Below are 26524 nucleotides of genomic sequence, written 5' to 3'. Positions count from 1 at the left end.
ACCCCTCAAGATTTTCTTCCAGAGCTTTCTTGCAAATGGCAAACTGCCAAGCAAGCTGAAGGAGGGAATAATATGCCCAATACATAAAGGGGGAAGTAGAGCAGATGCCAAAAACTATAGGCCTATCTCTCTGACTTCACACATCAGCAAAGTCATGGAATGGATAGTCAGAGGGAAACTAATCGCATTCCTTGAGGAAAATAACTTGCTGAGTAATACCCAGCATGGTTTTCGACCAGGTAGGAGCTGCCTGACCCAGCTCTTACAGCATTATGACTGGGTGTTGAGGCAGTTACTCAACAGATCAAATGTGGACGTAATCTACCTTGATTTTGCAAAAGCTTTTGACAAGGTGGATCATGGTATGATATGCCACAAACTACGTGACCTCGGCATAGCTGGAAAACTTGGAGTGTGGTTGCATGACTTCCTGAAAGATAGGAGTCAGGCAGTAGTGGTTAATGGAGCCACCTCTATGAACACACAAATAGTGAGCGGTGTTCCACAGGGCACTGTCTTGGGACCACTGCTTTTTATAGTGGCCCTCTCAGATATGCCCTCAAATGCCCAGATAGCCACTCTGGCAAGCTATGCAGACGATACGAAAGTCTTGCAGAAAATTCAGAACCCCAGCGATGTTGCACACCTGCAGCAGGAGTTGGACTCAATCTACAGATGGGCTGAGGATAATAATATGCAGTTTAATGCTGAAGAATTCCAGGCCCTGCGCTACCAGCATCCAAAGCTGAATATTAAACTTACAGGATACACCGGTCCACAGGGAATTTCAATCCCAGAGCCTAAGTGTGTGAGGGACCTGGGTATCGACATGAGTGATGATACCTCTTTCCAAGTGCACATTACCAGGATGGCAACAAAGTGCAGACAACTGGCTGGGTGGATCCTGAGAACATTCAGAACCAGAGATAAGGAAACCATGATGGTCCTCTGGCGGACATTCGTCCTCAGCTGCCTGGATTACTGCTCACAGCTATGGTCACCCACCAGTGTAAAATTAACAGAGGACCTTGAAGCAATCCAGAGAAGATTCACAAAGAAGATCGTCTCTTTGCAACAGCTCAGCTACTGGAAAAGGTTGAAACAGCTAAGACTCTACTCCCTGGAGAGAAGACGGGAGAGGTATGCAGTAATATATGTCTGGAAGATCCTGGAAGGAATTGTGCCAAATTTTGCCATTGTAAGCTACACCAATGCTAGAACGGGACGACACTGCATAGTGCCAAAGATCCCAGCAATGCCATCACGCTTCAGGACCAGCTTCTGCAACAGCCTGGGTTTCAAGGGCCCACAGCTTGTTAATATTCTCCCAAAGAGTCTGAGGAACTTGCACAAAGTAGATGTAGCGGTTTTTAAATCAAAACTGGACATCTTCCTGTCAAGAGTCCCAGATGAACCTACCTCACGGCAAGAGGTGCAAATGAGAGTAGCTGTATCAAACTCCATTCTTCACCAAGTGCCACATATTAGACGAGGTTCGTCGCAATAACAGTGTAGCACAAAACGGCGGTGCATCAGCATGGCCGCAGCTCTGAGCTGAAACTAGAAAAAAAATATATATATATATATATCCCATGCTAGCATGGAGAACGGACGTTAAACGATGATGATGATGATAAATATATGTACATATATCTATGTGTATATATATATATATGTATATATATATATATATATATATGTATATATATATATATGTATGTATATATATATGTATATATATATATATATATATATATGTATATATATATGTATATGTATATATATATGTATGTATATATGTATATGTATATATATATGTATGTATATATGTATATGTATATATATATGTATGTATATATGTATATGTATGTATATATGTATATGTATGTATATATATATGTATGTATATATGTATATATATATATATATATGTATATGTATATATATGTATATGTATATGTATATATATATGTGTATATGTATATATATATATGTATATATGTATGTGTATATATATATATGTATATATGTATATGTATATATATATATGTATATATGTGTATATATATATATCAATAACACCATTTACACACTCTATGCTTGGAGTGACCAATTTTAAGTACTATTGGAACTTAATCTCAAGATACAGGAATCTTATACGTATACCATTCTGCCTAAATAATAGAACTGAAGACACAATATCCCTCCATATTTTATGTTTATTTTCATTTCTCCACTTCATTCTCTTATTTCATATCTAATCTTGAATAACTATTTCTTTAGCATTGTCTCACACCTTCTCCGATGAAGGGAGATATAAAATATTCTGGAAACAGCTCTAAGTCCTGTTTGTAAATGTTCTCAAATCTTTATAGTCTTGGATTTTTATCTTATTCTGTTAATTTTGATATATATATATATATATATATATATATATATATATATATGTATATATATATATATATATATGTACATGTGTGTGTGTATACGTATGTTTATGTATGCATATGTTTACACACACGCATGCACAAGCCTGCACAGAAAATATGCTCTCAGTCACACCTTGCAATATGTTCAGATTAACAATGAAGATTTGAGCTTTAGATATTTAATAATTACCTGTAAATTATGCAGGTGTACATACTTTACTTTCATTTTTAATCATTTGTCCCTTGCTCTCCAAGTGGAGTGGCTGAGAAATACCACACAAGGAAGTCATTTTTAATCATTTCTCCTGTCTTTATATTGAGGCATGAACAGGAAGGCAACCTGTAGCTGTCAGGGTAGAGTGACTGAGTAATACCATACAAGGAAGTTGCTATTTATAGAAGTATGTGTTCTATGTAAAGTTTATATTCACGTGGCCATTTATGCATGGTCAGGCATCTTTATATCTGTAATTCTATGTATATACCCCTCTTTACACATACACACTTTGATAGGTTTCAGACAATGTTGGCCCTGGTTATGCCTAACTTAATAGCCCCACCTGGTAAAATCCAGGATTTCTTGAAGGAGTTTGTTCAAAGACTTCTTGAACTTTATGGGGTCTGTTTACAGAAACCTTCATTTACCATATCCAATGTTTAATGTCGTTTCACATTCATGTCGAGTTCTGCAGCAATCTCATGTTCTCTTCGTAGAACACTTGTAATGTATGTATTACCAGTTCTTTTGGTAGAGTAGATTTTTGCTATTCTTCTTTATGTCCCCTCACAGACGTGTATATTCTAGCAAGTCTCTTCTTAAATTTTGCACCTCTCCTGTTCAATAAACACTGAGTTAAATTTGCAAAGCTGTTTATTTTCTCCTTTCGATTTTTAATGTTTGTTTTAATGGGTTACCAAACTATCAGTTTGGTCTCCCAGCTAAAATGGTAATGACAAATTCTTAAGCTTGCTTTACATTTTGTAAGTGTGAAAGGAATTAAAATTTTGATACTCCATATCAAAGGTTCCAACAAGAATAGGCAGAAAATCAGAGCTTGAGACAAGAAGACACTTTCGACCAATCAGAATTCTGTTTACATAATCAGTTTGATCGGTCACCTTCCTCTGTCGGTTGAGTAAAGTGTCATCCAAGCTGATGTTTATTGGTAATTAAACTATTTTGCAACACCTGTGCATATTTATCAGCTTTGTTTTTGTTGATAAGAATTATCAACAACTTTTCCTGTGATCGTGATTTAAGAAGGCATACAGCAGTATGCTAAAGATCGGACATAATCTCTTGTGGGCAAGAAATGTAAAATAAAGTTTATTATAAACAACACAAACACTTTGTAATTTAATAAGTTTTAATGTGATACCTGTTGAACAGAAATTATTTTTATTTAATGAAAATTTAATAAAATCTAATCATAAGTAAGTGAAATTATGCTAAATACAACTAACTTGAAAACCTTTTTTCCCCTCGGCCATATCAGCAATTCTGAAAACTTTTGGGTGCAAATCTTACATGAGTAGAAGGTATTTTTAACAATTTTTATCTTGAAAATAACCTGTGTAAATTAACACAGGTATGCAAATTACATGGATTTTTATGGTATATATATATATATATATATATATATATATATATATATATATATATATATATATACACACACATACACATATATATACATATAAAGTATAGGTGTGGCATTTTTCCTTTACGCATTACATTTATTGTAGTGAGAAATAAATACTAGACTTGTTTTGATAGATTTTCTTCTGCTTCTCATGTTTATTATTGTTTTTACATTCAAGTGAAGTGAAATATATATAAAAGTTTGGTCTTTATTTTAAAGGAAAGCTATCACAGAACTGAAACCACTCTGTTGTATTTCAAACTCTATTGTTCTCTCTCTGCAGCTATATAGTTTTTCTTAGTCAAGTGACTCCATATACAAGTGTTTGTATTTTACCTGATTGCTAATATAAGAACCAGATGTGTGTCTTTAATCTTCAGGTTGCATTCCAATCAAGCTGAATAACTGAAGCTAGAAACCAAACAAAGGGAACATTTAATTCACATTGAAACAGGAATTTTCATTGCTGCCTCCCAATCTGTGCTTCCATTAAAGGTTTCGTCTTTACATTCTGAATTATATGTTGCCATGGTCAACTATGCCCTTCATCCTTATGGAATGAGTAAAATAAAGTAACAGACAATTACAGGGTCAATTTAATCAACAAATCCCTCTCCTATTATTGATACCTTCTGTCTAGATATATAAAAGTCTATGTAGTAGACATACAAATATAGCAAATTTAACTATTTCTCTGTTGATTGAAAAAATGGCAAACAGCCTTGAATTCAGATCTCCTTACAATACTTCCCCTGGCTTCTTTTGAAAGGTCATCAAAGTCAATACTTACTGTATATTATAGATGCAGGTATGGCTGTTTTAGGGTAAAAGGTTCGTTTGCCCAACCATGTGGTGTCAGGTTCAGTGTCACTGTAGAAGACACGCTTGGACAAACATGTCGGCTACTCTAGCCCCAGGCTGACTAGTGCTTTGTGAATGGATTTGGTTGACAGAAACTGAACGAAGCCTGTCATATGTGTACGTGTGTGTTTTAACATGATGTGACAGTTGTAAATGAGTGTCTTGAAACAAATGAGGATTAGTGACAGGAACTGTATCTAGCCACAGAAAATCTGTCTCAACAAATTCCATCTGACCCTTATAAGCATGGGTTCGACATTGGTTTGCAGTTTGATACTAAGTCCTATCTGCTTTTCAAGTAAGGTATCTTATTTCTCATGGCTCTAAAAGTACAAAGTACAGTGCCTCCTCCTCCTCCTCTCTTATCCACTCCTATTTCCTCCACTTTCCTCACTCCCCCCAAACTAGTTTTCGCCATTGACCATACCATTCACTGTGTCATCCATATCCCCATATTTCTTCCATTTGTTACTCACCTTACATTCCTCCAAACTTACCTACACTTCTATCTCAATCCCCCCCCACACACACACACATTCACCCTCTTGCACCTTGTGGTTATGTCCTAACACATCCTCTCTCTCTTTCTATGTGTCCCCTTTGCAGGAAAGCACCTGTTCATATCCCTTTCAACATCTGGCATTAGCAGCCTCCCTCAAATCCCCACACAACTCAGTCAAGCGGGTGGGGGGTGTCTTCGTTTTACAAGGTACTTGGTGACCTCACCAGTGCCAATGAAATGAAAAAAATGGACGGTGCTAGGAAGTGCATCCACCCGTAAAAGTTATGCTGAAACAGATGCTGCAGCTTGACTCACTACTAAAGCCTGCTGGATCCAATCAAACCATCCAACCCAGATCAGCATGCCATACAGATGCTACATCATCTGCAAGTAGTAGTAGTAGTAGTAGGAGGAGGAGGAGGAGGAGGAGGTGGTGGTGGTGGAATGCTAAATCATATTAATCACAACCATCATGTTAAATTTTTTATTGTAAAAGAAATAATGTTGATATTGTCATGAAGTTGAGAGAATGGTTGAGATTTTAGTATAATAAAGTTTAATAGATTTAATCTCGGATTCCTTGGGTATTTCTATTTTGAGGATACCAAACATTGTGATAATATCTGAAGAGAAAACTGGCAGAAAATAAAGCAAGTCTGGAATAAAGAATCACTGCAGATTCATGGTAGAGAAATCTCTGTCTTCATTTAGACCGCCACAAGTTGATGGTTGGATTAATGAGGACACTTTATCATCAAATATAAAATAACTGAGAAAGAAATGGCCTATCTTTTCTGTGTCTACTAGTACAACTACTGACCTTGTGTCATTTAGTTATGACATAAAGTCTACTGCTATGTAATCTATCCTACGTGTGAGTTTCTCTGCTATATTTATTTAGAGATGCTCATGCAGGCAAGTGGTGTACATGCAACAGGTATTATCTATAATGTTTGTAGTCTGTGTTTAATGCTATATGTAATGTCTGTATCTCAGTGAATGTGTGATAATGTGTTCTCTGGATTTTGTGATAAAAACACATATTTGCTACAAAGTTATGTCAGCTATGCAAGTGTGTCCACAGGTATCCAGGGTATTATAGGTTACTGGGTAAGAATCAGTTGGATACGCTGACTGATTACAAAAGCTTTCAAAATTAACAGGGAATAATATCAAAAACATACTTTGAGTATCTATTGAGATGATGATGATGTGTGTTACTGTATACTCTTAATAAAGAAATCAAGAGTTTTGTCTGCAAAGTATGTCATCATTGTTAAAGTAAGTTCATTTGTGTTGATAGTAACATTAAATGATGAGTTTGGAATGTTACTGTCAGCCTTGGTTGCTACATGCAGCTTGTGTTATTTATTCAGTGTTATTCAACCATGACATCAAAGGATGTGTGTGTGTGTGTGTGTGTGCCACCATGCACATATGTTTTATGCATGTGTACTTTGTATGTGCACATGGATGAGTCCTTTTTGCCAAGGTTGTTGATGCATTTTAGACTAGAATCAATACAACTTTCAAATAAATTGTTCTTGTATGTATCGATAAATTCCATTTCTTTCTAAGCAAAATCTCATTGTTACAAATAAAATTGTGATTATTCTGTGTAGATGGCCAAATCAGACGTTTCTGTTATCCACTTACACATTTTCTGGTTCAAATTTCACTAGAATCAATAAAATAAGTCCCCATGACATGGAGTGGAAGGTCTGGACTAATTATAGAAATGGTTCTATACTAATGTACCCTTCACAGATGGTCTATTTCTGTGAAATTATCGTCTGGAAATGTTGACCAATTGGTTATCCGATTTATGAAATATTTGACTGATGATATGTTATTAATAGTGAAAATGGTTAAGACAGCTGCTTTCTAATCTCTTGCCTTCACTAGCTACTTCTATAACTAAGTAAACCTCAGCAACTTTATACAGTTAAGTAAGCTGTTAAGGAGAACTTCAAAATGTTTCAGCTCTGGCTGCAACTTCTTGGCACACATTACTGCATTTTATTGTGTGCAGTTGCAATTTAGGTGCACTACACTGTCTTCATTAATCACTTTGCTCCTTATTAATGCAACATTATTTCAACCAATTTGTCCAGCCTCTGTCTGCAGTCAACAATATATGTAAAATGCGATTAGAGTTGGATTTCATGAGAACAACATTGGAAATTATTCTTACTTACACTACAAGGATTTGATTCTTGGTTGTTAGCTGTTGAAAGCTAACCAGTAATATTATTTGGTCTGGGAGGAAGGACATGTTCCTTCTTTTCTTTTCTTTATTTAGATGGCTACATGTTTTTCCATTATTTCATTTCAGGTTTAATTTATGCTTCACTAATTCCAGATTTTCAGGAAAATAGGAGAGGAAAAGAAACATGTTTGTCTGTTAGCATGATATCTTTTGTTTGGTTTTCTTATAATTGTTCTTTCTTTTTAATCTCAATTAGCTAACGAGTAAGCAAGACTAAATGATAGTAGAAATGATAAAAATTACAACAATGAGGACATGAAAAATCACAAAGGTGAAAGAGGAAATAAACCTTTGTTATTCTCTTAAGCACAATTCGTATAGAAGTGGGGATAATCCTAGTTGAGATTTGCAATCAGATTGCAGACTTAGATTATCAAAATCTTGCTGCTGTTATATGGCAGTGCTCAGAATTCACAATATGGTAGCAGCAAAACTGAAGATTATGAAATGTCAAATCTGTTCGAAAATGTCCATCGAAACTGAGTTGCTGACATGGTTTTCAAGGAAATTGCCACTACATCATTGTTCCTTTTTACGGTGCAGCAATAATGTAAATATTTTGGTTTTTTAGTTGATTCTTCTTGATTTGACAAAAAATACCTTTATTAACAAACTATTTTGTTTTGTAATATAATACCATATCTGCAGTGGCCTACAACCTCAAGCCCTGCCGCTGGGATTGTAGCTCAATAAATACCACTGACACTTAGCCACTACATTTCCCAATAATTAAAATAATTATATTTTATGAAACCAATCTAATTGGGAATGAAAAGTAGAAATCCTAGAAACTAGAGCCAGTTCACCGAGAACTAATTTTCATACTATGGCTTCTAGTGCAACAACACCTATAATAATAATTAATTAATTAATAATAACAATCATTTTTACAAGTTCAACTGCCAGTGTTTGCTGAATATTTCTGTTAAAGTTTATTACTAAACCAATTAACTGTTCTCGTTAGTTACTTTGTTGATGGTTTGTTTGTCTGTCCCACTTTTCTTTATCATCATCACCATCATCATTTAACGTCCATTTTCCATGCTGGCATGGATGGTTTGACTGAAAACGGGTAAGCCAGGGAGCTGCACTAGGTTCGAATCTGATTTGGCATAGTTTCTATGGATGGATGTCCTTCCTAACACCAACCACTCCAAGAGTGTCGTGTGTGCTTTTTACACACCATTTATGTGATGCCGGCATCGGCCACAACTACAATCTCACTTGGTTTGACTAGTCTTCTGAAGCATCGTATATCACCAAAAGTCTCGGTCATCTGTCACTATCTTCGTGAGACCCAATGCTCGAATGGTGCCTTTTATGTGCCACCAGCATCGGCCACGACTACGATTTCAGAATGATTTCATCTTGTCTTGTTAAGAAATTAAAAATAGAAATAGAAATATCATTGAGAATTATTTTGAGGAATGAGCAACTCAATAACAGATCAATTGTTACCACCCCAGGGATGGAAGCGGAATCTTTTTTGTGTGTGTGTGTGTGTGTTTTTACTGTATCTGTTGATATTTATAACTTATGTATGCTCCTTAATCTGGCCACAACTCCCTCTGGGCTGTAACTCATTCCCACTCTGTAGGGTCTGTCCTTGCTTGGGTCAGTTGGCATTTCAGCCGATCTTTGAAACTCTTCCTGGGCAAGTTTCTACTGTAGCTCATGCTGGTCAGTACCCCTTCAGTGAGTTTGGTATATGCAAGCCTGTTGTGTGTGTGTGTGTGTGTGTGTATGTGTATTTATGAGTATGTGTGCATGTATACACACACACACACACACTATGCTTATCTAATTATAATGTTATGTTATTGAATCTAATGCACCCTCACCTCCCACCCCATTTCCAATACTTCTCCAAATAATTTGTTTTCCTGATTCATAAGATTGATGTTTCTTGCCTCATCTTACCACCACCTCTATCTGTCTCTCTTTCTATCTCTCTCTCTTACCACCACCTCTCTCTGTCTCTCTCTCTCTTTTTCCACCACCACTCACCCCCCCACTCTTGTTTCCATCACCATCCCCCTCCCCTTACCCAATGTCTGCAATGTCTCTGGTTCCAAATAAAACCAAAAAACGTGAATGTTTGTCTTTTTACAGGCAGATGCAATACAATTGCTCTTGTTCAGCATTAATTCCCTGAAGGTAGCAGTATAATGTCTACAAACATACAGCAAACAACCACCACACATAATAACAAGTGGTTTCACACTTAACCTTTCACCCTTAACCTCCCCGCCACCCCACTAGGCATCCTCCTAGTCTTGTGCCATGGTTGTTGTTGTTTATGTATTACACATTTTTCTTAACTTCCAAGCCATTGATTTGTTGTGCTTTAAACTAAAAGAAAAGAAAAAAAAATGCTGGAAACCCCACCAAAAAATAATAATAATAATAAATATATAAACAAATAAATGCAGCTACAATTTTTAGAGCCTTTTTGTTGCTGTTTGCTGTTAACATTTATGCTTTGTAGAGGACTTGTTGTTTGTTCTTGTTTTACACTGTGTGTGAGTGTGTGTGTTAGATAACACACACACACACACACACACACACACACACACATAATCATTGTTTACATCAATTACACACCTACTCCCCCCCCCCTTACATTCTATTCTTGTAGCACAGAGTGTAGAAGCTATGTGACATCATTTGCCCTGCCACTCACATATATATATACACACACACATCCTAAACTACAGCTACACCCTGGTTACCTTTCAGCAAATTGTTCTGTGCCCCTCTTCAGACATTAAAGATCCCAAGACTCAATTCCCAATACTAACAACAATTGATGGATCTCTTTCTCCAGTCTTCTCTAATTGTCATTATTTCTTAATTATCCTGGCACTGACTTACAGCCATCAGATGCAAATGAATTACTGGCTCCAGCACTCTCTTCTTTAAACTATCTGAAATAATTCTTCTAACATTGTAGCATCAGGCATCATTTTTTCAGAAATTTTATTCAGTCTCTGTCTTCCTAATGAATCAATCACTTTTTTTGTTAGGCTGAGCTCACTAATGTAGCTAGAGTGTGTGCTGCCCAGAGCAGCCCTTCCATTTTGCCACCCCTGGGCCCCACAAAAAGCACATTGTCTACAGCAGACTCAAAAGTGCCACCCAGGATGGACCATTCCTACTGCCCCCCCCCCCCCCCCAGCTGCAATCTTGACTGGATGCTAACTAAATTTCGTTTTGTAATGAAGCAGTCTGCCCTTGTAGTTTGCAGTCAGCAGTTAAGCTGAAGTTAGCTAAAGAATATCTCAACATGAAGAAACTGTCATAGTTGGTTCGGTTGCAAGTTCACAATAGAACCTCAGTGCTGTTGCCCAGTCTGCAGCAGCACTTGTCTATATAAGCCACAAGTGACTTGTGGTTAAGCAATACCAGCAGCTTAATGTAGTGGCCGGTGCTTTCCTCATGTATCAAAATGGAAATCATGCTTTTAAGTTCTACAACTTGGGACACATTGTCCCTCAGTTAAGTGAAACATAGAGAACTTCACCTGATTTGTTGTCTGTGCCATGGGCTTCTACGATTTAAACATTCAAGTGATTAACCATAAACCAAACTGATTAGTATTTACCAATAGTCTGCTGCTCAGTTTGGTTCATGTGTGTGTGTGTGTGGATAAGTTTACCTTTCATCTCATTGATTTGTAGAACACTGGGACATCTCCATGTAATAAAGTAGATTAGGTTACTCATGCTCCCACTTACTGTAAAATCAAATTTAGCCCCAAAATAGAAGGAATAAAAAACACAAAAACCCGTAAAATATTTTTTGTAATCTCTGAGCATGTCTCTCCGTGTGTCCTGTTAAACACACTTCATGGAGGTGGGTGGGTTATGTAACTTTTTTAATTGGTATGTATGCACATGTGTGCATATATATGTGTATTTATACACATGTGCACACACACACATACACACACAAACATCTTTAAACTCACTAATACAGAGGACGGCTTGGGAAAGCAACATGTTGTTCTAATATCTTTATTACTCACTGAGAACCCAATATTTAAGTTTCAGCTAAACTGGATGTGCATCTTGATGCTCAGGACCATACATTTATGGCAATACCACTAAACTATTGATTGACCAGCATCTAAACCTGCATAGATGCTGGTCAATTTAGCCAGTACTAATCTTTAATGTTTTCCACAGACCCAGCATGGCAGTTAGAAGCACAGGTTTGCACCCATCTAAAATCAAGTTGTCAACTAATTGCAATCTGAAAATACTTTTAGAAATTGAAACCTATTTCTTAACTCAATTTTGAATAATAATAATAATAATAATAATAATAATAATAATAATAATAATAATAATAATAATATGAGGATGATGATTTATAATGATTTCATAAATTTGCATAAATACCGAAAATATAAAATGGGAATTTTCAGCATTAATTGCCATTCCCAAGTACAGTAGCAAAATGTGGAGTGTGAAATGGCACCGATTGTGGTTGCTGACTTTGCTCATCAACAACTTTTTGTCACACCACCAATAATTGTTTATTAGTTGCAGTGTGTCCTCAAAGATTGGATTTTGAGATTCACTCTTAATTCCTTCTCTACCTTCAGTCAACTGGAGTTTGCTCTGTACAATGAAAAGAGCTTTTGGAGTTGAGATTCTGCCAGAATACAAAATAGCTATTACTTAGTTGTCAACCAAACCAAACTACACTAAGAAGAGAAATGGTTTCATCATCTTTTTGTTTTCTTTTTTCTTTTACCTTTTTGTTATTGATATTGTATTTTTCCTATACATAACCAATGAAATGTTGTTTTGTTGTCCACAAGGCCAAAGCCTTCCTGAAGGTAGGTAAAGTTGCTAGCTCGGCATGTGACTTCCTGCCTGCCTGCTGCAGATTACAAGAGAGCATTGCATAATATAATTTTCTAAAGACATGTGGCTAAATGGTTAAACTTGTTCAACTGTTGATCTAAGCATCACAGCTGGACCCTCCAATATAAGTCTCTACTCATTTTAATGTAACTTTACTAAACATTAGAAATGTGAAATACATATTATCCCCTATCTCTATTTCAGTAGTTAACATTTGGAAATATATACTGTAGCTGTCCCATCAACTGTTTTACGTAGTTCAGACACACCATTCTGGGAAACAGCTATCACTTTTCTATCCTCTCTTGTTCAGAGTAGACGTAAATAAGGGTTCACCTTGGTGTAGGGTACTTGTTTCTGATAATTATGTAGTGATGGGAGTCAGTTTATTTTAAGTTTATGTAGTTTACATAAATTCAGCAGAAATTCTTAAATTAGGTGTTCAATACTTGAGCTAACATTTAACATAAAATCTTCCAAGACAGATAAAAATCAGGAAATTGTACTTTGTCAATACTCAGAGTTATTATGAATAACATTGAAAAGTAATGAATAATAAGTTGAATAGAAAAGATAAAGTTTTTGTACTTGTATACTCTTTAGAAGATGTGGGTTCAATTTCAACCTTTGTATCACATTAATCTTAGCTTTCTTTTTGTATTTGAATGCTTAAGCATAGCGACAGCAAAGTCCTATAATGCATTTGGTCAGAGGAAGACACTGAAGGCTTTCTTATAGAGTAAATTTAACTTGGAAGGGGGTCATCGCTTTGCAAGTTAATGAAACACTTTTGTGTTTTGGTTGCACTGACAGAAGGGACTGTTTGCTTCACCTTCTCAGAATAGTTGTTAGTGGACCTAATTTGGATATAATATGCATGACAAAAGAGGAGAGACATAGAAGTAGGGTTGCCTGAATGGAGGTGGGCTGAAGTGAACCAGGCCATGATAGTGGTTGTATAAGAGTAGAGAGAAAAGTCAGCAAGAAGATTTATGGACAGGAAGCTGAAGTGTGTTGTCAGGTTAATAACACTGTCACTATTTGGTGGGGAATTGTTCCTGTTGTGTGGTACCTCTTTATAGTTCTGTGACTCCGTGTACCAGTGACAGCTTTTAAAGCAGCCAGTCAGGAAACACCTTATCAACTGAGCCAGTAACCCAGGAGCAGCTCCACTTACATATATTCTCTCTCTACCTCAAAAAATGTTTACATAATGTAAATGTGTGTGTGTGTGTGCGCATGACAAGTATGTGGTCATAAGTTTTTAAGCAAGTACATCATCATCATTTAGAGTCCGCTTTCCATGCTAGCATGGGTTGGACAAGTACAGTTTATTACAATTTCAACTGATTTATATTATTATTATTATTGCCATTGAAAAGGCCATGAATGCCATTTGCTTCTTTTCCAATTGTTTCACACCAACAGGATTAATGTTGGGTGCTTCTCATTAGGGGTGGGGTCACCAACTGAGATGATCTCTTCTACTTGTATGTGAATTGTTGTTTAATTTTGAGATAGCTAAAAGAATCAATATTTGACTGATGTTGCATTGATCTCTTCCCACTGGCCATTTTTCTTTGACTCTCTTAAAATCTATAATCATTTTAAACGATTCTTCTCTTCGTCTTTTTCATTTTGTCCCACAGTTGCTCCCTTTCTTTTCTTTTATTATAGATTTTTTTTTTAATCAAAAATGTTGTCCATATATATATATTGGAACAGTGGATCTTGAAGCACATAACACTGTAAATAACAGCATGTAAATACTGGGTTAAAGCAAATCTTTGGAAAGAAAAAGGTAAAAGGCTACTCGTGACAGAACATCTGTTTACAGGTGATGTGAGTTTGCATACCTTAGGCAGCTGTTAACTTTTTCAATTTAAAGGGTTTCCTTAGCCCAAAATTTCCATGCTATTATTTATAGCTTTATGTGCTTCTAGATCCACTGTTCAAAAAAAGAATTATTTCATGCTCTCTTAAAGTTAATAAATTCTTATGATGTCAACAATATCTATTTTAGTATTTACTTGAGCACACACTGCTAAAATGAAAGTTGATCCCTAATTAGCCAAGTCTTCCTACAGTTTCTGATTCTTTCTTTGAAGCCTTTTCTTTTAAGTAAAGGCAATTTTATCTATTTTTCATTCCACCTGTTTCTTTGCCATCGTGACACTGCTGGAAGATGGGGGTTAGTGAATGTAAATTTTAGTTTTCCTGTACAAGTTATCCAAATTATTTTGGTAGACATTCCTTAACTTCAGGTTAGCTATGACTCAGCACACCCACAATAATCATTTATATTTTTGTGTCTATGGCTCATTTTCTGGGTGCCTTTTTCAGCTGGTAGGGTATCCATTGAGAGAAAATCAGCTGCTATTCCTAGCAAGGCAAACAACTGTATAAAGGTTCCCTTGTTGGTGCAGTTTCACACTTGTTGTTCCTGATGTGTTGTTTGTATAATTAGTAAAGAACTCAATTGGCCAGGCAACACCATCAAAGTTCATTTTTAAGTTCAAAACCACTTTTATTGATTTTTTTTACTTTCAACATTATTTTTCTATTAATGTGTAAGTTGATCAAATAAGTACAAACAACATTGTACAGATAACTCTCATCCTCTGGCTCCTTTAGTATGTTCTTAGAGGATGCTGAAGACTAAAGTTATTATCCTCTACGGCACTGGTCAGTAAACCTTGTCCTTCATAATCTCTTTCATAAATATTCAAGAGTTTAAAGGGAAAATTCGACTCTAAGGGAGGGAATGGTCAATTAGGTCAACCCTAGTTGGTTTGTACTTATTTTATCAACTGTGGAAGGATAAAGGGCAATCAACCGTGGTGGGATTTGAACTCAGAAAAAAGTGGAATAATTAATTACCTCAAGGCATTTTGTCCTTTATTGTAATGATTCTGCCAGCACATGGCCCTAATAATAATAATAATAATAATAATAATAATAATAATGATTGTGTGGAATATTCTCTCCAATGCTCTTTTCTGTGTCTGTTTTAAGATGAAATTTTTTTTTAAAACCCACCAAAAATGCTTTGCATTCTTTTGCTTGAGAATGAAATATTTGATTTGAATTGCTTCCAAATTTGCTGCCTTGTTTCCCTCTCCTTCTGAATGTTTCTTAATTCTTTTCAACTTGACTGCATCTTGGTGCAATTGAAGTGGTTTTTACTTTCTTTTTATCAACATATTTACTGTTTTCTTTATTTTTTTATATTTTGGAAATATTTGTTAAACCTTTTTTTGATTTTTGTTATTTATTTTTCATTCTCCTACCATTTCCTTTTTTTTTCTGTTTTTTGACACAGAAAGTGATGAAGTAATGCAGCAGATTAAAAATCTAACATTATTAGTTTAGATCATTGGGTTCTAGGTTCAATCCTATGTGGGTTGCTGTGGCCAGTCACTCATCATCTGAGATTGACATGCATGTACTAGAGTCTGTCCAGTTGACAATGCTTGTCTTCTACAAATTTATGGTTTTGTTCCAATCTAAAAATAAATCTGTATTGCCATATAAAAAAGTAGATTTATCATAAACAACACTAGCAAAGAAGATTCAATGCTTTCTGAGTTTTATTCTTGAAACCTCATTGTTCTTTGTTCAATCCTTGTCAGAGAGTGACCTTGCCTTTCATCACTTTGGTTTGATAAAATAGTTCCAGTAATATACTGCAATTGGTTCGACTAATTGAACCCCAATCCGTTTTTGTGGTTGGCTACAAATCGAATCACAACAATTATTCTTTTATACATGGCTTACAAAATTATTTATTTATTTATAAAAGGAGTCAATTTCTAAGAGAAGATTTAATTTCTTTAAATTAAAAATCAAGTGTGCATGAATGCACATGCACACATACACACTAGAATAAGGAATGCGTTAACAATAAATGTATTTTGTTTATGTTTATGCTAATTTTCTTATATATTCATTTTACAACCCCTTCAAATTTGTTTGCTTTTGGTTTCTTTTTATTTTCACTTCTCTAATTTCTTATTTTGATCTCATGATTTTGTTCTTTTAAATTTTGTCAAAATTGAAAGAATGGAGTTGCATTTCTGTGTGTGTGTGCATGCACGTGCACACATTCATTATGAACAACACAGTGTGAAGCAGAAGTATGAAATGAATTTAAATATCATGAAGCCATTAGCTGTGGTAAAGAATTGTGTAAGGCTGTCAACTCATTCTATTCATAAAAGGGGGGGGGGTCTCACCTGCATTTACTCATGAAATGGTTGTGCATCGAAGTTTGGTGTGTAATAGAATGAGTACTCGTAATTTTTGTTTCTTTCTTAATTACAAAGTTGCAATCCATTAGAATTCAAGCAAGACTGACAGTTTTCTTCCGCAAGCATTGTTTTTGTTGAGCTGGTTAATTTCTGTGTAGATTTAGAACTTGGAAGCTTGTGCAAGGGCATCTGGAATGGATAAAGGAATTTGAGAGGAATATTTTCCCACCAGCATCAGTATTGTTGCTCTTTCTAATTTGTTTAGAATGATGCCAACTGCTGCAGCTTCTGTCGTGCCTGACACCATTATAATAGTGTCATGCACATTTGCTAATATAACAGAATACCTATCAACACTTGCAGCCCAACAATCAGCTACATAGAGACACAATGAAAGAGGACATTTTTATTCAACCATTCAAACTAGCCCTGATAGCTAACTATTTAGACTGACCACTAAGCTATTCCATCAGAAAACACAGCATAACTGGCTGCATTGATGTGATGGTCAACCTTATCAAAAGCTTTCAGTTAATTTGAATTGTTTTGTGCCCCTCTGAAACCAGGATTTTCGATAATAGTGACCATGCTATTTCCCATCGAAGGCATTCGATTTCTCAGTTTATCTGTCATGTGATACTTTCATACTGGAGCTCAACCTAACCCACCAGTGTTGCCGCACACACCTACATTTTAATTGAATTACTTGACTCATATTCATGCACAGGAGTGTGCATGCAACATGCTCTCTCTCTCTCTCTCTCTCTCTCTCTCTCTCTCTCTCTCTCTCTCTCTCTCTCTCTCTCTCTCTCTCTTTCTTTCTTTCTTTCTTTCTTACTTTCCTCAGCCCAGTTAAAATTCTGTTTAGCAGTGTATCAATTGAAGTTTGGAATTTTCAAGTTTTTTTTTTTTTCATGAAGACCTTTATCTTTGTTGTATATATTTGTTTTGAAGTAGGGCGCACAGCAGTTGTGACTAAAAAAAGGTTTGTCTGATAAGAGGGACAGGTCTGGTGGTTAGTAGCAGCAATTTTAGTAAATGTTGGGGCAATGCTCATGCTTGCGGTATTGGCAGAGGAAGAAATGTGTGTGGGTGGCCAGTATATTGTCTTCAACTGCCACAAATCACAACCCTGTCTACATTATCTTAATCATCATTATTTCTATCCTGTCACTTACATCACAAGTTATAGTATTGCTGTCACCACTAATACAGTATCTACTATTCCAATAAGGCGGCGAGCTGACAGAAACATTAGCATGCTGGGCGAAATTCTTAGCGGTATTTCGTCTGTCTTAACGTTCTGAGTTCAAATTCCGCCGAGGTTGACTTTGCCTTTCATCCTTTCAGGGTCGATAAATTAAGTACCAGTTACACACTGGGATTGATATAATCGACTTAATCCGTTTGTCTGTCCTTGTTTGTCCTCTCTGTGTTTAGCCCCTTGTGGGTAGCAAAGAAATAAGTATCTACTATTCCAATCTCCCTATCATTAATACTCTTCTTCATTCTGTTTTTTACCTCTCTGTTGCTCTCATATCACTGTAACTCTCAATTGACTACCAGTGGGATTCTGCAGTTTTCCATCTTAGTTGTGATTTAATTTCTCTGCAAGTATATTAACAATTTGAAAAAGCAAATGGTCTGATCTCAGTTAAGGCAACTAGACACTGTCTCACTCACTAACATCATGGCTCATTGTTCACTGTTGGAGTAGTAGTCAAAATAGAATCAATCCCTTCTATTTCACCTGGACTGCACCTGCACTGAAATTAGTTTAGTGTTCGATAGCAGTAGTAACACCAATTATTGATTTTATGAACACACCCGTCAGTATTCAGGAAGGATAGGACAAAATGTTCTCTTAAAACATTGGTTCACTTAAAGCTAAAAAATATAATTGCATCCATATCCATTCTCTAAAATTATTTTTCAGTCTACACTAAAGTGTGTATGTAGTTTTAATAATTTAATATTCTGTTCAAGATATCATATCCTAACATGCCTACAGATTTATTTGTTATTGTCAAATAAATTCATTTATGTGTAAATGAATAAAACTGAAATTGTGATCTATTTCCAAATTGTGTGTTTGGAATTGCACTCTTTAACCCTTCAACATTTGGACCAGTCAAATCGGACCCAAATATTCTGCTTGTTTCATGTTAAAACCAGCCAGATCTGACCCCTCACACATACCCTACAATATCATTCTAGAAATAAACAATTGCATCATTGAGATCTCGAAACAATGAGATAATGCATGATTAATTCAAAACAATGTGAATAGATAAGCATTACATTTGACAAAATAATCTTAGATTTAACCCTTTTATTGGTTCTCAAATAAGCTTTTATAAGCATGTCTCTTGTGTGTCACTGGTAATTTTATGAACACATTATACTCAGAGATGAAGTTATTTCAAGTAATGTCTAACTTGTTATATTTTGATTTAATGTTTCAACAATAATCAACTTCAAACTATTAGGGAAAGAATTAACCTCAAAGACTTATTGTAAATCAAAGTAAATCAATGTTGTCCATGTGAATCCCAAGATAGAAAACTAAAATATCAATGTGAAATTTTTTACCCTTGGCCATTAGTTATTGCTGAGAATGAAAAGTGGGATGTGTACTAGATTGGTCAGATGAATCTGCAAGTGGTCATGGGTAGAGATTTTGAACATATGTACTTAATTTTGGAAAGAAGGGAAATCATACTCCGACAGTGTAATCAATTAGTAACACAGTTGCCTGGCAAGCAACAGGTATAAAGTTCAAGTCCCATCTATTAGTTAGTTACTCTTTTCTTTTTTTTCTTATCTCAAACTAATGACTACTTGCATGCATGTATATGTGTATATATATAAATTCTGTTTGGACTTTGCTTTACTAAGCCTATCCATGGGTATCAGCTATCAGATACTATTATAAAACAGAAATGGATTGCTTTGCTGATGGACTGTTAACATTTATAGAGATTATATATTCACAAGGAGAACAGAGTGAGAAATTCATTTTATGATGTCGACATTTTATCAGAATATTATCGTTCCACTAATCTTTATATATATAAAACTGAGAATCTGTGTCCGTCTGTCTGTCTGTCTGTGTGAATCCCTAAAACTTGAGAACTACACAACCAATTTCATTCAAATTTTACACATGCCTTACTTAGGGTCCATGTAGTTTCATGGGCAAAAAAATTGTTCAACTTCTTGCCTAGAGCGAGCCCATAGCAATATCATATCTTCTCCACTATTTCAGTTAAAAGTGAAACAAAAACATTTCTCTATTTTATGTCAGATACTTTCACTTTAACAATAAAAATAGTAATAACAATTGAATTATATGTAGTAAGTAATAATTAAAATCAAACTAAAGTATAATATAATCATAACATAAAAAAAAGTAAAAATAGCAATTGGTATAAAATTGCATCAATGACTTGAACTTGAATAAGTGGTTTCACATGAATGGGAATAAATTAAAAATAAAATTAGCATGCAGAAATGGAATAGTCCAGATGGATAATAAAAAATTAAATTAAAGAAAAGACTATTGTCTATAAAGTATACAATGTAGAGAAAAACGAAGATTTGAACACATGGAGGAAAGCACCTTCGAAAAGTGTCTTGGTGCGACTATGAAAGGTATCTAATCAGAGGCGGTAAATTTTCCACAATAGAAGCAAGGTTTGAGTCAACGGAGGGTGCAAGGGAGTACTCGACTCGAACTTGCAAAGTGGAAATATTTTAATTTTACCTTTATATCTGGGACGTAGGACGTCCTGGAAAAAAATTTTAAATGTTCCCCCAGAAGTAGAGGTAGGCTGGATTGTAGCCAAAATAGAAGGAATAAAAAACACAAAAACCCGTAAAATATTTTTTGTAATCTCTGAGCATGTCTCTCCGTGTGTCCTGTTAAACACACTTCATGGAGGTGGGTGGGTTATGTAACTTTTTTAATTGGTATGTATGCACATGTGTGCATATATCACTAGCGATATCAAGATATAACTTTGTATTTTATGTGTAGATGTATATATATATATATAGATGTACATGTAATATGTACACATATATATACACATATATACATGCACTAGCACTATGACCCAGCAACGATGGGTCTTTAATGCTAGTATTATATAATATGCAAAAGAACGCATAGTATCAATGTTATTGTACCAATAATAGAAAATATCGACTCATCAGGTTTATGTTTAAAATTGATTTGCTTTTTCTATGTCTGTCTCTGTCTCTATCTCTCTCTCTCTCTCTCTATTTATATATATATATATATATATATATATATATATATATATGTATATATATGTATGTATATATTTATATATATGTATGTATATATATCGTCATCATCATCATTTTACGTCCACTTTTCATGCTGGTATGGAATGGACAGTTTGACTGAGGAATGGCAAGCCAGTCAGCTGCTCCAATCTGATCTGGCAAGGTTTCTACAGCTGGATGCCCTTCTTAATGCCAACTACTCTAAGAGTGTTGTGGGTGCTTTTTACATGCCACTGGCACAAGAGCCAGTCAGGGGACCCTGGCAACAACAATGTTCAAATGGTGCTTTTTATGTGCCGCCAGTACAGGAGCAAGTCAGGCGGCATTGGTATCAGCCATGGCAATGACTTCACTTGCCTCAACAGGTCTTCTCAAATACAGTTTATTGCCCAATGATTGAAGGGTACTCTTAAATGGGCTGGTTATGCTGCACTGGCATAGGTCATGGTTACAGTCTCACTTGGCTTGCCAGATCTTCTCAAGCACAGCATATCTTTAAAGGTCTTGGCTGCTTTTCATTGCCTCCGTGAGGCCCAGCATTCGTAGGTCATGCTTCACCAGCTCATCCCAGGTCTTTCTGGGTCTGCCTCTTCCACAGGTTCCCCCCGCTATTAGGATGTGACACTTTTTCACCCAGCTGTCCTCATCCATACACAACACATGACCATACCAGTGCAGTCGTCTCGCTTGCACACCACATCTCATGCTTCTTATGTCCAACTTTTCTCTCAGGGTGCTTACACTCTGTTGTGAATGCACACATTATTTCTCTTCACGATAAAAGCTGTCTGCGGGCAACGTGACAAATAGAATCCACAACTTCAAAAACCACTGAGTACAATAGAACAAGTCTAATTAAGATATCTTATCAATTGTCTTTGTAATACATCTCTTAAATTGTGAAAAGACTTTATGGACACCCTGCATGTATATACATATATATAATTTAATAAATAAAATATATGCATACATACATACATATATGTACATACCTACATCTACATGTATATATACATGCATATATAAATATATATACGTGAGTACAGGACACCACAAATAGACGTAGAACTCAACGAGAAACGAAAACGTAAAAACAAACATGGAAACGGACCTTTTTTTTAACAACGAAAAAACAGAGTACAAGACAAACAACACAAGGAAAATTCCCCTTCATCAGCTGTCCCCGGTTCGACTCCATGCGTGTTTCGAAGGTGAGGACAGAACACGACTCGTTGAACTAGCCCTTTCTGTTCTCCAAGTTTTGTATGTATGTATAGTGGCCGGTGCCAGCGCTGCCTTGGCTGGCTTCTGTGCCGCTGGCACATGACCTACTGTGCTTGAGGGACCTATTGAGTCAAGTACATAAACATCGAAATAAATATCAAATGGAAACAGTAGTTGTGATACCTGTGCCGGTGGCACATAAAAAGCACCATCCGAATGTGGCTGATGCCAGCGCCGCCTTGACTGGCTTCTGTGCTGGTGGCACATAAAAAGCACCAACCGATCATAGCCGCTGCCAGCCTCCCCTGGCACCTGTGCTGGTGGCACGTAAAAAGCACCCACTACACTCACTGAGTGGTTGACATTAGGAAGGGCATCCAGCTGTAGAAACACTGCCAGATCAGATTGGAGTCTGGTGCAGCCTACTGGCTTCCCAGACCCCGGTTGAACCGTCCAACCTGTGCTAGCACGGAAAAACAGACGTTAAACGATGATGATGATGATATATATATATATGACAGGAATCAGATGTAGTGGGCATGAAAGGAGACTGCAGAGCATGTGATGTATAGGAATATGACAGCTGTATAACGAAGTACCAATTGCTTAAGTTGGATAGAACTTGTAGAAGAGGAAGAGTTAGAAAGACATGGGATGAAGTGGAAGGCTGATCTCAATGAAGAAATGACAAAGGACCAGGGTGGCTGGTGTTTCTCCACCACTTCATTCTCTATCTCTGATTTTCTCCATCACTTGGGATTCTGTGGTTGTAATTTATTGAGTGCAGAATGGCATATATTTCTTCATCTTTTCTCTGATATCACCTACCTTTCTCCCTTGGAACCATTTCATTTGACATCCGTCCTTCATTCTTAACATTCACTCTTTTCACTTACTTTTTCCTTCTCTGCTGCCAAATTATCTCTCCTCTCCCTTTTTACTGAATCACTTCCTGTTGACTCACCCACATTATCATACACCTATCACTCTGCCCTCACACTCATGCAGCCCACCCACCCAACAGCTATCTCCCTTCCTTTCATCTTTCTCATGTCCACTATATGGTGAGCTGGTAGAATCGTTAGCACAGCGTTAAGCATTTTGTCTGTCTTTATGTTCTGAGTTCAACCTCTGCCAAGGTCGACTTTGCCTTTCATCCCTTTCAGGGTCAATAAAATAAGTACCAGTTGAACACTGGGGTCAGTGTAATCAACTCATCCCCTCCCCCCAAAATTGCTATTGTTGTGGCAAAATGTGAAACCATTATTATTATTATTATTATTATGATGCTGCTGCTGCTCTTCACACCTCTTGTACTGCCTATCAGCACTTATTTCCCTGCCCTCAGATCTTCCTCTCACCTCATATCATTAATTACCCCGCCACCATTCACTACATTTACCCCTAAACCCTTTCCAATTTCTAATCCCCTTCTGCTTTCCCCCATCTTTCTTCCAAGTCATATTTATTATCAATCCCTTGCACTGCCCCTCATCTTTTTGTTCATCATTTACTATATGTACTCCTCTACCCCATCTCTAACCATCTACAGTTGCTACCCAGCCAATCTTCCCCTTTCCACCCCTCCAGGGGCCCATGCCGACCCTTGTCACTGCCATCATTATCTCTCTTTTCTGCTCTCCATGCTAATCACTTCCACCCACCCTCTGTGTAGTCTCCTTAACAGCAAGAAACCTGTTCCCCCCAGTCTCTGCTTTCATATTCTAACCTTTCATAACCTTGCAGAAAGCCACCTTCAGTTCTACTGTAGCCCCTCCCCTGTCAGTAAGGATCTTGACCTTGCCAGCCACAACTTCATCAGGGCTGGTACCATGAAAAAAAAGCACCCAGCACACTCTGTAAAGTGGTTAGCATTAGAAAGGGTATCCAGCTAAAACTGACTTTGGAGCACAGCAGAATGTTGAAAGATGCTGCTATGTGGGTGTGTGAATTTTTTGCTTGTTTCAGTCCTTGTACCACAGCCATGTTGTCCTCTACCCTGAAGGATTTATTTGAACAAATTGACTTTAGAACTTATTTTTTGAAGTCTGGTACCCTATTGATGATCTCCTTTGCTGAACCACGAATTTATGGACACAAACAAGCCAACCTGTCGTCAAGCAGTGGTGGGGGACAAACACACATACATATATACATGATGGACTCCTTTTCAATTTCCATGTACCAAATCTACCCACAAGGCTTTGGTTGGCCCAGGGCTACAGCAGAAAACTCTTGCCCATGGTGCCAGATAGTGGAACTGAACCGTATGGTTAGGAAGCAAATATGTATGGTTTTACAAACAGGAGAAATATTACTCAATATATAAAACAGAGCCTGTATATTTTATACTTTATGAACTTTGAATTTAGTGACTCAGGGGCCCCGAGTTTTTGTGCCAATGCACTTATCAAACTGTTAGTTCATAATTCTATCCCATGCACACACACACACATATATACATATTTATGTATAGATTATGCATGATGGGCTTTCATTTTCCATAAGTCTTTGGTTAACCCAAAGCTATCGTAGAAAACAAAAGAGTAATCAAGTTCTTTTTATGTTGATTCAACAGTTTTTAGTAGTGAATAATTCAGACTGAATATTATCAGCAGCAGCTGGTGCCTTGCAAGTGTGCTTCCTTGTGATAAAAGGAACTGTTTTTTGTTTTGATTTTCATGCTGTTTAAATGTTATTGAGCTAAAGTGTTTGGCTTTCGTTTGTCAACTACATTTGAAACATTTCCTTGGCTGGCCAGAGAGAGAGAGAGGAGAGGTGAGGGATAGGAGTAAGTGAAAGAGATGTTGTGGGAAGAGAAAGAAAATTGAGAAGAGCAGGAGAATTAGGGAGAGGTTTTTGGTGGAAAATGTTCGGTTATGATGAAGTTTGCAATGAATTGTTTACAATTGTAGTTTAAGACGGAAGTAAATCCTTGTAAGAGCTTTGGTAATATAACAATTACTACTACTACTACTACTATTACTACCACCACCACTACCACCAACAACAACACTACCAGTACTTCTATAGTTATAATTATTGCATTAAATATTTCAAATGAAATAGAGCAGTTCTGTTCAGTTTTGCTTGGGGAAGGGGCCAAAATCCTAATGTTAAAACTGATAGGCAAGAGGAATACTTTTGCCTCTTCTCAAAGCAGTAGCTGGATCAATGCTACAGAGAAGAACTTGCGTTGGCAGCTGTTTCCAGAACATTTGCAGGTGAGATGAGATGAAGTTACTTGAATTTGAACCTGAACTTAGTTTTAGTTTGATACCAGCTAATTTACTTTACATACAGTTATGTTTAATTCTGTGTGTGTGTGTGTGTGTGTGTGTGTGTGTGTGTGTGTGTAGAATCCAGAAATCCCTAAATATCCTTTTCAATTTCAAGAAAAAATCTCTTTTTCTAGTTATTTTCATTGATATCTTTTTGGTATTTTTATTATTTTTCTTGTAAATGAAATTAATGATGACAAAGATATAGTTATAGATGTAATGGACCCAATCAGGTGGTATAATCTATTGTTATTGCTTTATCATTTATTTTTTCTGTAGTGGAATGGATTTGGTAGTCTTGTTGACATCATTTACTTAGAATATCTTTTATCTCTTACATCCTATATTTTCTTGTTCAAACCTTTCGTCCTAACTTTTCCTTCAGTTTGCCTCTCTATTACAGTTGACATCTGTTCTTTTTCTTTTTGTCTAGTATACATATATCATCATCATCATTTAACGTCCGCTTTCCAACACACATACACGAGTGTATGTGTGTGTATACATTGTGTGTGTGTGTATATATATATATATATATATGATTGCTGGCCTTTCTCAACAGAGTGAAAGCTTTTTATTTTTCATTTTGGTTTTTAAAAATGTGTAAATGGCTGATATAAGTGTCAAAAATGCATTGTTTTATTTTTAGTTTTAGTCATGTCCTGGTTAGAAGAAACTCCACTGCTAAGCCAGACATTCTCTTATCTCCTTGTTTTAACACACTCCTTCTTTTATTATTATATGAAAGAATTTTGATAACCATTTGAAGCACATAGACTGTTTAATTTGTGTTTCGTTAATGCTTAATTGTATTATTAACTATAAAGTCTCAAAATTTTGAAGTACATCTATGAAACGGTCACTGATGCAGTTGCAG

At 36.2% G+C, this 26524-nt stretch overlaps 1 protein-coding gene across 9 annotated transcripts in view; it reads left to right on the top strand.

Moving 5' to 3' along the window:
• LOC115215691 (tyrosine-protein phosphatase non-receptor type 4) overlaps positions 1-26524 on the top strand; it is a 603270-nt gene that overhangs the window by 506038 nt on the left and 70708 nt on the right. For 6 of the 9 annotated variants that reach the window (XR_005000546.1, XM_029784972.2, XM_036505713.1 and 3 more), the window contains 2 exons: positions 9817-9861; positions 12533-12550. The exons of 1 other annotated variant lie outside the window; for it this stretch is intronic. Coding sequence is in view for 7 of the 8 variants with exons in the window: in XM_029784972.2 (XP_029640832.1) it covers positions 9817-9861; positions 12533-12550 (63 nt within the window). In the remaining variant the exon portion in view is untranslated. The remainder of the gene's footprint in view (positions 1-9816; positions 9862-12532; positions 12551-26524) is intronic. 2 more of the 9 variants (XM_029784970.2, XM_029784969.2) reach the window with 2 other exon arrangements.

Source organism: Octopus sinensis, linkage group LG9 (assembly GCF_006345805.1).
Source record: "Octopus sinensis linkage group LG9, ASM634580v1, whole genome shotgun sequence".
NCBI classification, from domain to species: Eukaryota; Metazoa; Mollusca; class Cephalopoda; order Octopoda; family Octopodidae; genus Octopus; species Octopus sinensis.
This window is presented reverse-complemented; position numbering and strand designations above follow the sequence as displayed.